At 38.6% G+C, this 13,731-nt stretch overlaps 1 protein-coding gene across 2 annotated transcripts; it reads right to left on the minus strand.

Annotated features, from left to right (window-relative positions):
• Window positions 1-657: 657 nt before the first annotated feature.
• LOC125905467 (uncharacterized) lies at window positions 658-13,454 on the minus strand. Of its 2 annotated transcripts, XM_049603393.1 has the most exons (8): window positions 13,236-13,454; window positions 10,024-10,112; window positions 9,090-9,160; window positions 8,767-8,840; window positions 4,169-5,201; window positions 3,408-3,563; window positions 2,294-2,386; window positions 658-1,978 (listed from the first exon to the last, which is right to left on the minus strand). In XM_049603393.1, exons 5-8 carry the CDS (start codon window positions 4,325-4,327, stop codon window positions 1,562-1,564), a joined length of 825 nt encoding a protein of 274 aa, XP_049459350.1. In that variant the 5' UTR covers window positions 4,328-5,201; window positions 8,767-8,840; window positions 9,090-9,160; window positions 10,024-10,112; window positions 13,236-13,454; the 3' UTR covers window positions 658-1,561. The 2 variants fall into 2 exon arrangements, with proteins under 2 accessions (XP_049459350.1, XP_049459359.1); XM_049603402.1 differs by lacking the exons at window positions 8,767-8,840; window positions 9,090-9,160; window positions 10,024-10,112; window positions 13,236-13,454 and adding an exon at window positions 7,699-7,897.
• Window positions 13,455-13,731: the final 277 nt, after the last annotated feature.

A 13,731-nucleotide genomic window follows, 5' to 3' on the forward strand; every position in this document is an offset into this window, starting at 1 on the left:
TTGGATTTACATAAAAAAAACATGTACATCGGTTCCACATATTAAAGTTATGTTTACCAAAGTTGATATATTCATGTTCTGTACATTAAATTATTATTTGTTAAACCAACATGACTTTCTTATATAAATCAAAAATATTTATTTTATGTTCTATATATTAGATTGTATTATGCTAAACTGACTATTTTTATTATGTCAAATGAATGTGTTTCTTTAATGTGTATTATATGTAATTATCATCAGTCGGATCAACATGATTTTTTCGCGTGAAGCTAACCTAATCTCAACAAGTAAATCAGACACTATTAAGTTCGGTACACTTTAAATATTTAAATTACTTTCATAAGCTGATTTGTAAGTTAAGAATTTCATTTCTACACCCTTATGCCACTTAATCTAGTCCAATCTTTTACCTACATTTACTAAAGCACATGTGGACAACCAACATAATCTTCAATTATTAATTCCAGACAGTGCATAATAAACATGCATAACTACTAAAGATACAACCTGCTAGGTAATCTAATATGTACATCACATATTGACAACTCAGTGGAAAAATAAACACTAATTTAATTGAAAATTACCATTTATATTTATTGAACATTTCAAGCAATAGAATACTGCAGAAAACATCTTTAAGGATGTACAGTTGCAAAAAAAAAATTGCAGTGTAAAAAAAACATGGTGTCAGCATGAAATGAGTGTATCAGTGTTCAAAGTAAAGAAAAACTCACCCCAAACCCTAAAAATGGGGGTTGTAATGCATTTCAGTTCTATAAAAAAAATATAATTGATAGCCTTTTTTTCCAACAAAGATACAACATTATTGGTGAACCAGAGGAAAGGACTATCCATGGAGTCAGAAATGTGTTTGTGCATGTGGATAACAGAGGGACATTATGCACACCAGAACCTTTAGCAGAACCTTTAGCTACAGTAACCACACATATTAAAAGTCACCTAAACACACCGACACAAAGAATTTTCACTTCACATGCATTACACACCTGTCCTTTCACAGCACATGTAAATGTTCCTTAATGTGAAACATTGAAACAATTGCAGTGGCTCATTTCCAACTACCAGTGCTCACAGTAGACAAAAAAACATCCCAAACTCTTTTGGGGTTATAGTTCAATTTAAATTTAAAAGAAAAAAGGGCCTCCCTCTTGCACAAAATGAAGGTTCAACTGGAGGAGGTAGGTGCAATGTCTCACAATAAATCAAACAAATATACTTTTTTCAACAAAGAGAGCATTATTGGTGAGGAAAGAGGACTGTCCATGAAGTCATAAATGTGTGTTCGTGTGGATAAGAAGTAGACTTGTGCACACCGTTTCGCAGAACCTGTTCATGTTAATACAACACACTGACATGGAGAGAATTTTTGCTTGAATACACACCTGTCCTTTAACTCTATGGTACACAGCGCACAGCCTGACCCTGACTACAAGACATGTAAATGTTCCATACTGAAACAATGGTAGGGGGGCTTGTTTCCCATTATCAGTGTCCACAGTAAACAAAAAATCACCCCCAAATTCTGTTGTAGTTCAATTTAAAAAAAGGAGGAAAAAAAGCCTCCCACTCGCCCAAAAGAAAAGTCCAACAACTGGAAAAGGTATGTCTTGCAAGGAATCAAGCTGGAGGGCCTGGATAGCCAGTTCACTGATAGTCTGTTTTTCAGGACTTGGGCTTTTTTGGACAGTGCATTGCCTTCAAGCTCCATGACCACCTTCTGCAGCACTTCAAATGTGTACTTGAGTTCAGCAGGATAGTTTAAGTTCAAGGAATAAATGAGGCCAAACAACATGGCAGCAGCTAAGGGAACATTGTCCAAATCCTGCATCACAATCTGGGACTCAAGTACAATGCCAATGTCCTCTGGTTTTTCACTGGCATCTCTGCGTTTCAAGACATATATACCCATGGTGGTTTCCTCAATGGATTCCTGGAGGAGGGATTCATCAGCTGCCTGTACAATGCACAAAAAATAAAACAAGTGGGATTATACTACATGCCACGTGCATACAGGAATACTGCATGTGTACTGTGTAATTTATTAAGATATCAAATCTTTATTTATATGGCACTTTTCATACACAAAAGTAACACAAAGTGCCTCACATTGGCTCAAAACCACACACAAACACACTTTGATATTAAGATCACTGTCATATTATCTTACAACTTAGCTGATTGTGAAGTAATTACAATGAGTAGATGTTTTAAAGCTTATACAAAATATGAAAGATAACACCTCAACATACTAAACCTAAGTAATACTTACCACATACTCTCTTAACAGATTCTCTGGGTCCTCGTTAAGGTACACACAGAGGGCCTTTATGACACACTCTCTTCCTCGATCCACATCATCCTCCTAAGGCAGAAAAGCAGAAGCACAAGTTGTTTTGTTTGAGTAAATTGTAAATTGTCATTTGTCCAGGCAGTGTTTCCCACAGGTTTGTTGGAATCTTGATTGAAAATGAATGTAGTTCTATGGAAGCTCAGTGGCGCCACCTCGGTTCAACTCGACCGCAGCAGAAGTGCGTTTGATTTCAGATCCAGGCTGCAAGATGACATTGACGCGCTGCTCCGTTCAGACGTTGTGCTGAGTGTGAACGCACCCCACTGGCGCAGCATGAAGAGAGAAATAAGGAGACGGAGGTGTAGTGAAGCGAGTTTAGTGCGAGGTATGTTGAGTCTAAAGCCAGACTCTCCTGTACTACAAAGGTGGCTCCCTTTTAACCCGGCTAGATCACCATGGTAACTTATGCTCATCTCATAACCTGGTCCCCACCGGGTTATGTTCAGAGTTTAATAATAAAATCGGCTATAAAAGCGCCGCTGTTTCACTATTTAACTCATTTACAGCTGCGTGTTAACTCCGGGGGGACCGCGGGGCTAGAGGTTTTGTTGAGCTAGAACATGAACACAAAGCCTGGTTATATTGAGCCTCCTACGCAGTAGCTACAGGCCGGAGGAGTCGGTGTTTTTTTTTCCTCTGCCTTTATTTAGAAAGGACAGCTGGAGAGGGACAGGTAGGCTACGCAGAGATAAAGTGAGGGGGGATTGACACGCAGTTCCATTATTAGGCTGAAGCTTTCAGGCAACGTTATCACCCCTAAAAATACTATATTGGTGAGAAATGAACGTTGAGGAGGGGAAAAAAGGCGTGTAAACGATTACTGATTTTTCTAAACGGTTATGATTTGTTATCCGTTTACACGTGTAGATGATGACACCCCTGTGTGTTCGTGTGGATAAGAAGGGGTGGGGGGTGGGGGGTGTATTCGTGGCGGACGTAATAAATGAATGTGTGGGAAACACTGCCAGGTAAAAGGGATTTTTGTCTTGAAGACAATCAATTGTTACACCCCCACCCCAGAGATCATACTTACTTCATCCATGGGTGCAATGATGTCCCCTAGGCGTCTGCCAATCTGTCCTCCTCTGTTTTTAAAAAGTTTGATGAGTTTCTCAGAGTGAACATCTAACTGAGATAGAAATCTGGACTGCAGGGGCATTGTTGTGATCCGCTTGAATTCAGCATTAATCTGAAAAGGAGAATGATTACAGACATCAACATGCGATATGGCAGTAATTTGGAAAAGCATTCATTAAAAAAAAGCTTAAGTAAGTTTAAATTAAAATATTTGTACAGGAGCAGAATAATTCAAAAAGCTCCTCGTTTTATTGCTTTATTTTCTAGTTGTCATGATCATACTTAAAGAAAAATCATTTATGCTCTCTAAATATTTTCCAGCTGAAACTTACTGCTTTTTAGTGTGTAAGTACATCAATTCAAAATCCTTTGTCAGCAGTATCAGTTGATTAACACATGGGACAAGTTTTAAACAATGGACTTTGTCTCAAACAGTGAACATTGCCAAATAGACCTTGGATCATTGTTAACATTTTATCAAAACCACTACTCATATTATTTCTTTCATTACTAATTGTTTAAAATATATATACAAAAAATGAAGAAAAAAAAACAACAAAAACAAACAATAAACTCAGAAAACAATAACAAAATTATTTAGTTTGGGAGAGGGTCTGTTAAGCAGCCAGCAGGCAAGTGTAAAACTTTGTCAAATAGTTTGTAATGTCTGTGAGTGTATGCAAGAGAGAGACACAGTGAGAATCATAAAACACATACCTTGCCTACTTCAAAAAGTGCTGGCCATCTCGCCTGGAAGTCTTTTATCATTGGTGTGTCGCAAACCACTTCCTGTCTTCTATAGGCAAACGTCTTCTCCATTTTCATCCTTACAGCCTCCCTGTTGTTCCTCTTCTTAACATCTGAAACAAGCTCCATTCTCACACTCTCAAGACTCTTCTCAGATTCTCCAGTAGGATACGGCGGACAGTAGTTCACTTCCGACCTTCTTGGTTTTTTAATGCCAAAGGCAGGGCTTGATTTGCCCTCTGGTTTGTGCTTGAGAGAGTTTATTGTCACCTCATGACACCCAAGCTTCCTCAGGTGAGTGCGATAGATCGCCAGTTTGTTCTTCAAGCTGCATTTCCACCCAGCTTATCCAGAGAGTGAGCCTTTCTCAGTCAGGCAGGGATGCTTTGAGATTAGAGCCTCTCCAACTGTGCTAAAGTCTTTGTCAGAAACATAAAGTTTGTACCGAACAATTTCTTGCACTAGGCCCTCAAGAATGTTTGACTTCAGTTTATGATCTGGAATTAGCAATGTACCATTTTCCCTGTAAGCTGCATTGCCCTGCTGAAGTTTCAACTCTGCATCATAACTAAACTGAGGAACATGAAAGATGCTCGGCCAAGATGACCGAGAGCTGGATGACTCTGACTCTGGTGAAGAGAGTATGTCAGTGTCAACTGTTCCACTGGACAGGGATGAGGATTCATCAAAGGAGTGATGGGCAGCTAAGGTGGGGGGTACATTAGCACACTGAGGAGTGGAGGTACCTGTCAAGGTAATCACTCTAATTGTCCCTCTATCCTGTACTTCATCCATTGAAGTGAGGTTCATGAACTCATTTCCAAATAGTGTATCCATAAACTGAAGTCTGAAGTTAGAGTCAAGTCCACATTGTCTTTGTACCTCACCAACTAGTTCATTAACAGTTCCTGGGAGTCCATTTGGGAAAGTCATTCTTTGGCTGCTGTTGTCACCCAAGATGACTTTGAGAAGTGCCGGGGCATTCATGCTTCTACGTTTCAGTCTGTAAAAACAAATAAAGTAACAAAGAGGAAAAAAGGTTAATGCTTATTGTTTTGTGTTAATCACATTATTTTTCCTGTGTCAACACAATAATTGATGCAATATGTTATGTTAGGTTTCTCATTTTCAATTTACTCATATAGTATGACCAGTGTTTCTCCTAGTGTTTTCCCCTCACTTTCATTTTGTAATTTGCCCAACCACTAGATGATCAAATCCATCTGTACTAGCTTCAAGTTCTACCTAAAAAATACTCAGAGGTGGATACAAATGAGAAGCCTAGGATGTGACCCACAAGAATCAGTATGACATGCAATATAGTATGACCTATAATAGACAAAGAGATTTCAGAGAAAGTCCCATTATTAGTACACAGCAAACAAAAAAATACAGTATGAATGTGGAGGGAAAATAGATGTGATGATACACAGGCAGACAGAGTGACAGACTCCAAAGACAAATATCTAGTGACAAAAAACCCCATAGAATTCAGCATGCACATCACCAAATGTATGTGTTAAAAAAAACACAATTACTTAGGACTGAAAATATTGTGATTGATTGATTCTGTGTACCACCCACACAGCACTTTCACAATCAGGAACAACGTCTCATTTATCACACAAATCTGACTAATTTCAGCGAACTCTGGTAATCCAGCTACTGATCCATAAGCAACTAACATGCCATTGCTGTAGGCTATGCCATTGCTTGATGCATTCTTAGCCAGATGCACTTCAGATGTGCTAGGGCATTTTAGCTTTATAGCCTCAGCTACTTCCTCTTTCAGTACATCAACTGGAACTGTGGACACAGTAGATACATCTAGGCAAGATTTACCATATGATGGTGAGTTTATGTGAAAGGCAATCATCATTTGATGTTTTGAAGCCAAAGTCAGTGGTACATTCCTAAAGCAACTTGTGTGTTTAACAATGTTCTTGAAAAAACTATGTTTAGATTCAAATCTCATTGTCCAAACTGTGACTAGAGGGCCAAAACACCTTATCATCTGCGGGTAGTGTTCGAGATAATGGTGTTTTGGTGCAAGTCTGACACCAGGGAACAGGTCTTCGTACCTCTGTCTGTGCTCAACAATTTTACTTTCAAGGTATGAGATGGATTCATCTGTATGCACAGGAGCAACAACTAACTGCACAATATCTTTTAAATCCATCAACACAAGCCATGCTGGCTCATTTTCTGGGACAAGGGGACCTATCACAAATGGGAGTAACCTCAGTAAACTCCAATTCTCGTGAGCGTTGCCACCAATAGTTTTCCGACCTAAGAAACTCTGTGGTACAATATGTGGCTTGTTTGTTTTGTCTGACCACTTGTATGGAAAAGTCAGTATAGCTTTATTCAGTTCATCTAATGTAAAAAACTTCTTTGTTATCAGTGATGCCAAGCAGTGGGCCAGTTCTACAGGCACAACACCTTCAAATATATCGTGAGCAACATCAGGTGGAAACCCGGAGACAACATGAAATTGAGAAAGAGTTTTGTTAAAAATGCACTCTTTCTTAACTCCAAAGCAATGTGTATTCTTTTCAGAAGCTGACTTTACATGATCTGCGTGGCCCTCTCTAGTCCTAAGGCTGAACGCACCAGAAGCAACACAGTGATTCCTGAACTCAGAACTCTTTGCTGTGCAAAAGCGACAGACGTAATCACCAGAAAAATTTTCTATGAACCCTGCAATACCATGCGCTCCTAAGTTGTCCGCCACAATACTCAGCACTGTACCTTTTAGAGACTTACCTAATAAAGGCACATACACACCATGGTCCTCAAGAATTTTAATATCTTGAAGAAGGGGTTCCAAAACTGTCTTATAATCATATGTTTTTACATCACAACTTTTGCAAAGCACTGCAAGATAAATAGATGATAAAGATGAGTGGGAGCCTGGTGGCAGGTTACTTAGTACCCAGTAAACACCACAAATCTTATGTTTTTACGAGAGGTGCCTAAGGGATTGCAGGTCTCGAAATCGTCCACATACAGACGCAGTGATAACCGTAACTCATCTGCATTTAGGAAGCTGTTTTTCTTGAAATGCAAACCATCTTCAGGGGACCTGAATTCAACAGATGGGTCAAGTTCAATGTCCTGCTTTCCTCTATGATTTTCAATAACCTTATCAAGAATGGCCTTGTTATTTAAAATTTGCTGCAATGATTTCAAGAGTGGAACATACTGAAAAGTGTGTTTCTTTTTATGGTTGAGTATGTAAGTAACTGGATCAACAACACAGAATTTTTCCTTATAAAATAGTTTACGATGATATGAAGTACTGAGAGGCCCGCCTTTTTCAATTGCTTTTGGAACAGGGTTAGATGAGCATACTGCTTTGGTGATTTCTGTAACTACAGAGTCATCAACTTGTACGTTGTGATGTTTAAGAATATCAGTCACAACACTTTTAGATAGTGTGACTGATGCTGTGTTTATCAAGTAGTGAAGTTCTTGTAAAAAATCGTCAATTGCTGTACCTGGCACGTGAACTAAATATTCCAATTTTAGTAAGGCTGCTGCAAGCTGCTGCTCAATTGCACTTGGAAGTGCGCTGTGTTGCTCTCGTGAAGAATCAGTAACTTCCTCCAACACACAGTCCTCGTCCTGGCTATCTGAAAACAAATCTTCTAATGGTGGAGATGCTACTGTAGTTGTTTTTACAATACCTGGTAAGAAATCAGCTAATGTGTGAGGTGTGTGTCATGATTTTATGAGACTTAAAAGTTCCATAAATACTAGTTTGAAAACTACAGCCAACAAACATGCAACTAACATTTTCATTTCTCTTCAGATGTGTGTTTATATGGACAAAAAACTCCCTTTCATTAGCTAAATTTTTGCATGCACATAAGTGACAGCTGAAAATGGACAACTCTTTTAATGTCCGAGTATCTTGTGTGGAATGCACTCTACTTTGATGTACGATTAAAGCATTCCATGTCTTAAATGTACAGGGACATCTAGAATACGTACATGGATAACTTGTGGTGGGTGTTTGAGTTTATAATGATTAAGTAATGCAGACCTACTTTGCACAGCAACTGAACACCCTTTACACTACCACATTCACTAGAAAAAGAGAGACAAATGGAAGTTCAGGTCATACGTATGAGGGGCCGCGCAAGCCATAATTCATTCTGGTCCTCTCACATACATATATTTTCTCTCATACTCACATACATTCTCCTTTCACACACATACAGAGAGGTGAATATATGTGTGTGAGAGGGCCAGAATGAATTAAGTCCTCACACACACACACATACACACACACACACAGTCTAATCCAGAAATCAGGAAATCTTATCATAAAAGTTATAGTAATATAGTTTAGTAATTGTCAAAAAACTTACAAAAAAAGAAATTAGAAAATGGCAGGAGAAGTTGCAGTAATTATCTTTACTCATAATATGTTTAACATTAAAAAATATATATATATATATATATATATATATATATATCATCATGTGAAGAAATCCATTCAGTCTTGTTTAAACAGATCCAGTAAACCAACAAAAGCAATTTAGGCTAATAGTAATACTCACCACTACTACAGAGCCTTTGACATAGCAGCACCCAGTATGTCAAATATTCCACAGCACATTCCCTGCTACATTCACTAGAGAAAGCAACACAAATGGAAGTTCAGCTCACACACATTGAACAGAAATACAGCAAATCTTTACCATCATTTACCATGTTTGCCATTTCTTTCTTGTACTGAGAGATTGATTATTAGGCACATCTCTCCAAAATAGTTTAAACAAAAAATGAACATTAGAATCTTAAAGGCAGTAGGACTTGCAGTAATTATCTTTACTCACAATATTTTGAATATTTAAAAAAGCAACTGAATAGTAATACTCACCACTACTACACAGAGCCTTTGGCACATGCACCCAGAGACATGTATTATGGGCCTTGGCTGGAGGATACTATCTACACAGTAAAAAAAAAAAAAAAAATGTTGAAAAAAAAAAATCAAGCATGTGGGTGCGTAGGCAACATCAACTCAAGGCAGGACATAAAACAGTTAACGTATAATGTTAGTTGACCTAAAGCCGAGCAAGAACGACAGCCTCCCTTATTAAAAGAAAAAAAAAATCACAGGCCATTTCTGTTCAGATGATTTAAGTCAGCGGTCCTGAGATGTCTTCCTAATACACATTCTACATCTCGGTGGCGACTGTACTTTAGCTAATAGATTAACTTAGCATGCGGCAAACATGTACGAACACGTACGGCTACGGCGACAGCGACGGCGGCGATCACCCCCCCGCCCGCCGCCACCACCACCACCACACACACGGGATAATTTGAACAGACAATAGTCACCTCCATAGTGGAGGCAGCTGAACATGAGATACACCACTAGACCTCAGCATGCCAGTTAATATTAAGATAAGTTACGTTACTTTAATGTCGCCGAGTCAGTTCCCTCCTCCGCAGCCACCTTTAGCCAAAGCCAATGCCAGAGTTACCCATCCCCCACACTAATTAACCTCCCAGTGCCAGTTTGAAAAGAGAACAGACCTATATTCTTTGAATTTTCCCATACAAACTAGGTGCCGTGCACACATTACCTTATCAGAAATAAAAACTAATGAAAAGACTTAAGGACGGCACCCATGACCGCTGCCATCAGCAGAACAGAGAATGACCAAACAAACGTTAGCAGTTAGCCCCAAGACTAGCTCGGTTTTACTCGACGTTACGGGGCAAATAAAAAGCTAAACATTTTCAAACCTTGATTATAAACACCCCACTTCTATCTCTGGCCCATATTCGGTACGTTTTTATACCTTCATCGTGTCCAGAGCCGACCAAATCCACAGAAACATCACAACGAGGGAGAAAATGGCAGAGCCTGCAGGTCCTCAACAATAGTCTTCTGTACTGAAAAAAAAAAAGTCTTCTGTACTGAAAAAAAAAAAGCCCCGAAAAGACCGCCCTCTAGAGGCGGGCTTTTCAACTTACTTCCGCCTGATAAAACATAACTTTTTTATTTCTTCTTAAAATGACAGAGACATGTAGGTTTAACATTGCTCAGTATTGAAATACTTTTTTAAGATTTAATCATGTTTTAGAGAGAAATAAAAAAAAATTATGTAGCATATACAAAATTCATACTTGTAAATTGAACAACCCCCCTTCTTCCATATTATCAGTGTAAATTTTAAAATTTCAATATAATTTTAATATTATTTTTGCTTATTTCATTATTGTTATTATTGGTTTTACTTTTTAGTAGTATTGTATTGTCTGAGGATGACTCATATTAGTAACTATCTACAGTAAAAAAAGAAAAAACAAGCAAAGAAACAAACAAAACTCATTTTATACACTGGGCCTTCGAAGTGCTCTCTGAAACTACACCTGGCATGGCTTGTGTCCAAAAAATGAAAAAATCTAAACTTTGTCGTAGAGCTAAACCAAATACATCATTGGAAAGGTCTCCACCTGGAGAGTAACATATGTCAGTATGAAGATTCTACATGGCTCCTGCTTTCAGCCATTGACCTTTGAACCTTGACCTCAGTGCATGTTTGAGGGCTTATAACTCAGCAACTAAAGGGGGTACAGACATGGGACCAACTGTTATAGAGAGCTCTTGACCTCAGCTATCATGTGAGTGTAGTCAACAACTGAGGGTGCTGTCAGATATGGATAAAATATGGATAAAATTAATTTTCACCCATTTAGAAATTAGATATTTAAAATCTGATTACACAAGTGTGTTTACCATTCGCTTAAAGTCCACACTGTACTCTCAATTCAGTATTTACAACTTCCAAATCTGGGAAAAACACTTAGATTTTTAAAAAACTACAATTCCCTGGGACCACGCCATGCAGTTTGATACATATCAGCAACATAGTTGTAGTTCTTCTGATTTGCAAAGTAGGGCTCTAAATAGGGTTGTAAAAAGATATATCTACTGAATATATCTAATATCAATAAAGCCGAACTAGTTATTACACTCCACCTAGATGAAATATGGTAAGAAAAAGTAAAGATGTCGGCTAATTTTCGATATTTTAGCTAATACACTAGAAACGGCGTTTTTGGGACAGTAGGTTCGTTTGCTGATTGTAAAATAGGGTTGTAAAAGATAGATCTACTGAATAAATCTAATATCTAGTAAAGCCGAAGTAGTTATTACACTGCATCTAGATGAACCATGTTAAGAAAAAAAGCAAGGATGTTGGCTAATCGTAGCTATTTTAGATAGTACTCTAAAAATGGCGTTTTTGGGACGGTAGGTTTTTTTGCGGCTTGTTGTAAAACAGGGTCGTAAAAAGATACATCTACTGAATATATCAAATGTCTAGTAAAGCTGAACTAGTAATGACACTGCACCTAGATGAAATATGTTAAGTAAAAGTAGGCATGATGGTTCATTTCAGATATTTTAGCAAGTTCTCTAGAAACAGCGTTTTTGTGATTGAATATTTGAATAGGCTATAACAAATATCTAGAACAGCTGAACTATCACGTTATTACCATTATTATTATTATTGGTGGGAAATTATAACAGAGGAATGTATTTGCCGTCTTAATATCAAGGACACTTCCGCGTTTTTGTATGTATACAGGAATGTTAAAGATATCATTGAGGAAAACGAGGTTGACGTAACGTGATTGAATCAGGGAATCCGTGTGTCCACCACGGGAGAGGACCCTAATTGACTTTACATTGGCATTGTTTTCGTGGTGGCAGCACGTAATTTCAACCCATTACGTGCTGCCACCACGGAATGCGGTGTTAAGAGGTCGTGGTCATTTCACGTATTTCTGTGAGATCAGGTTGATCCAGCATACCCACTTCGGTCATGGCTGATGAAGGGCTACCCAGAGATGGGAAATGATAATGAAGACCAGCGTTACTTCAAAAAGAGATTAAGCAGGGCCAGAATGTCTGTGGAGTGTGCCTTCGGGCGTTTAAAAGGTCGATGGAGGTGCCTGGCAAAACGTCTTGATGTAGACATAACACTGGTCCCTACAGTCATCTCTGCTTGCTGCACTTTGCATAACATTTGCGAAAAACACAACGAGGCATACACTGAAGATCCTGATGCAGCTGGGCCTTCTGACGTACCACCAGTGCCTGTTGACCAGTTGGGTGTTGCAGACATCCAACCATTAAGAGTGAGGGAGGCACTGGCCCAACATTTTGCTCAACACCACTGAACTTAGGTGTCTTTAGCTTCCCTTTACATAACTAGTAACTAACTCACATTTTCCAACTTGAATATAAACACAATATTTTTGACACATTTTAGTGTCAACATTCTCAATGCTAAATATTAATTTCAGCACATTTTCCAACTCTAATGCTGAACAGTAACAAAGAAAACACCTTTAAGTGTTGCCACTTTATCTAAAACACAGTGGCTCTTCTAAACTAGCTGTTATTAAATCAATCAAGTATGTTTGCATATACAGGTGCATCTCAATAAATTAGAATATCTTGAAAAAGTTAAGTAATTTTGTCAGTTATTTTAGAAAATGAAAAATTAAATAGAATATACGTAAATATTTTCAGACACCTCTAAAAAAATTAGATATGGATGTACTTTTTTAAAAATTTCTGAAATAACTGACAAAAAATCCTGAACTTTTCCACTATATTCTAATTTATTGAGATGCACCTGTAGGTACCAGCACTTGTTGCTGCTTTTCTGCACAAAAATAAGTGCAAAAGATCTCTTCCTCAATCTGTAAACTCAAACAATATTTTATTCCTCCTCAATATCTTAAGGCTTTCTGAGGCTAATGAGGTAGTACAAGGAACATAATGTTCATGAACATACTGTACTGAACATGACATTGATGAATATAAATTTCAAACCAAAAGTTGTACAAGACAATGTTGCTTACCCCTGCCTGCAATGTCTACATTAAACAGAAATCATGAAACAATAGTCCACTAAAATGTAGAAAAACTAGAGACTATTCTGAACTGTTCATAGCTGAATGTCAAGCAGGTGAAGAAATGGTGGCAGGGGATTACTTTTCCTGAAACAGCTGGGGAGATGCAGATTCCAATGTGGAACTGTCTTGCTGGGCAGCACCTATTGGCTGAGAGCTGATGTGGGCCTGGTGAGTGGATGGAGGCTGAAGGTTGGTGAAGGTTGGTGGAGGTGGGGTATCAATGAGAAGAGGAAGGAGTGGTCTTTCATCCCCGCCAAAGAATGGAGGTTGTGGACAGTGAGGAGGAGCGGATGCGGAATATTCCTGATAAAAGGAAAACGAGGAGTAGTGCGTGTGCGATCCTGGGGAAAGGTAACAGGGTAGGTGTAATCTGGACCAAACCGTGGAGGGTGAACATGATCTGGGTATGAGCTTGACTGGGTGTTGGTGCTTGGGTGAATGGGTGGCTGGTGGGGTTGTCTCCCTGCAAGGAACTGTGTAAACAGGCTCATCATCCTCTACTCACGCTCATGCTGAGCGGCTTGTAGTTTCAGCTAAAGTTCAGTATCATTTGCTTGTGAGAGGGACTCTTTAAT

The sequence above is a fragment of the Epinephelus fuscoguttatus genome, linkage group LG2 (assembly GCF_011397635.1).
Source record: "Epinephelus fuscoguttatus linkage group LG2, E.fuscoguttatus.final_Chr_v1".
Taxonomy (NCBI): Eukaryota; Metazoa; Chordata; class Actinopteri; order Perciformes; family Serranidae; genus Epinephelus; species Epinephelus fuscoguttatus.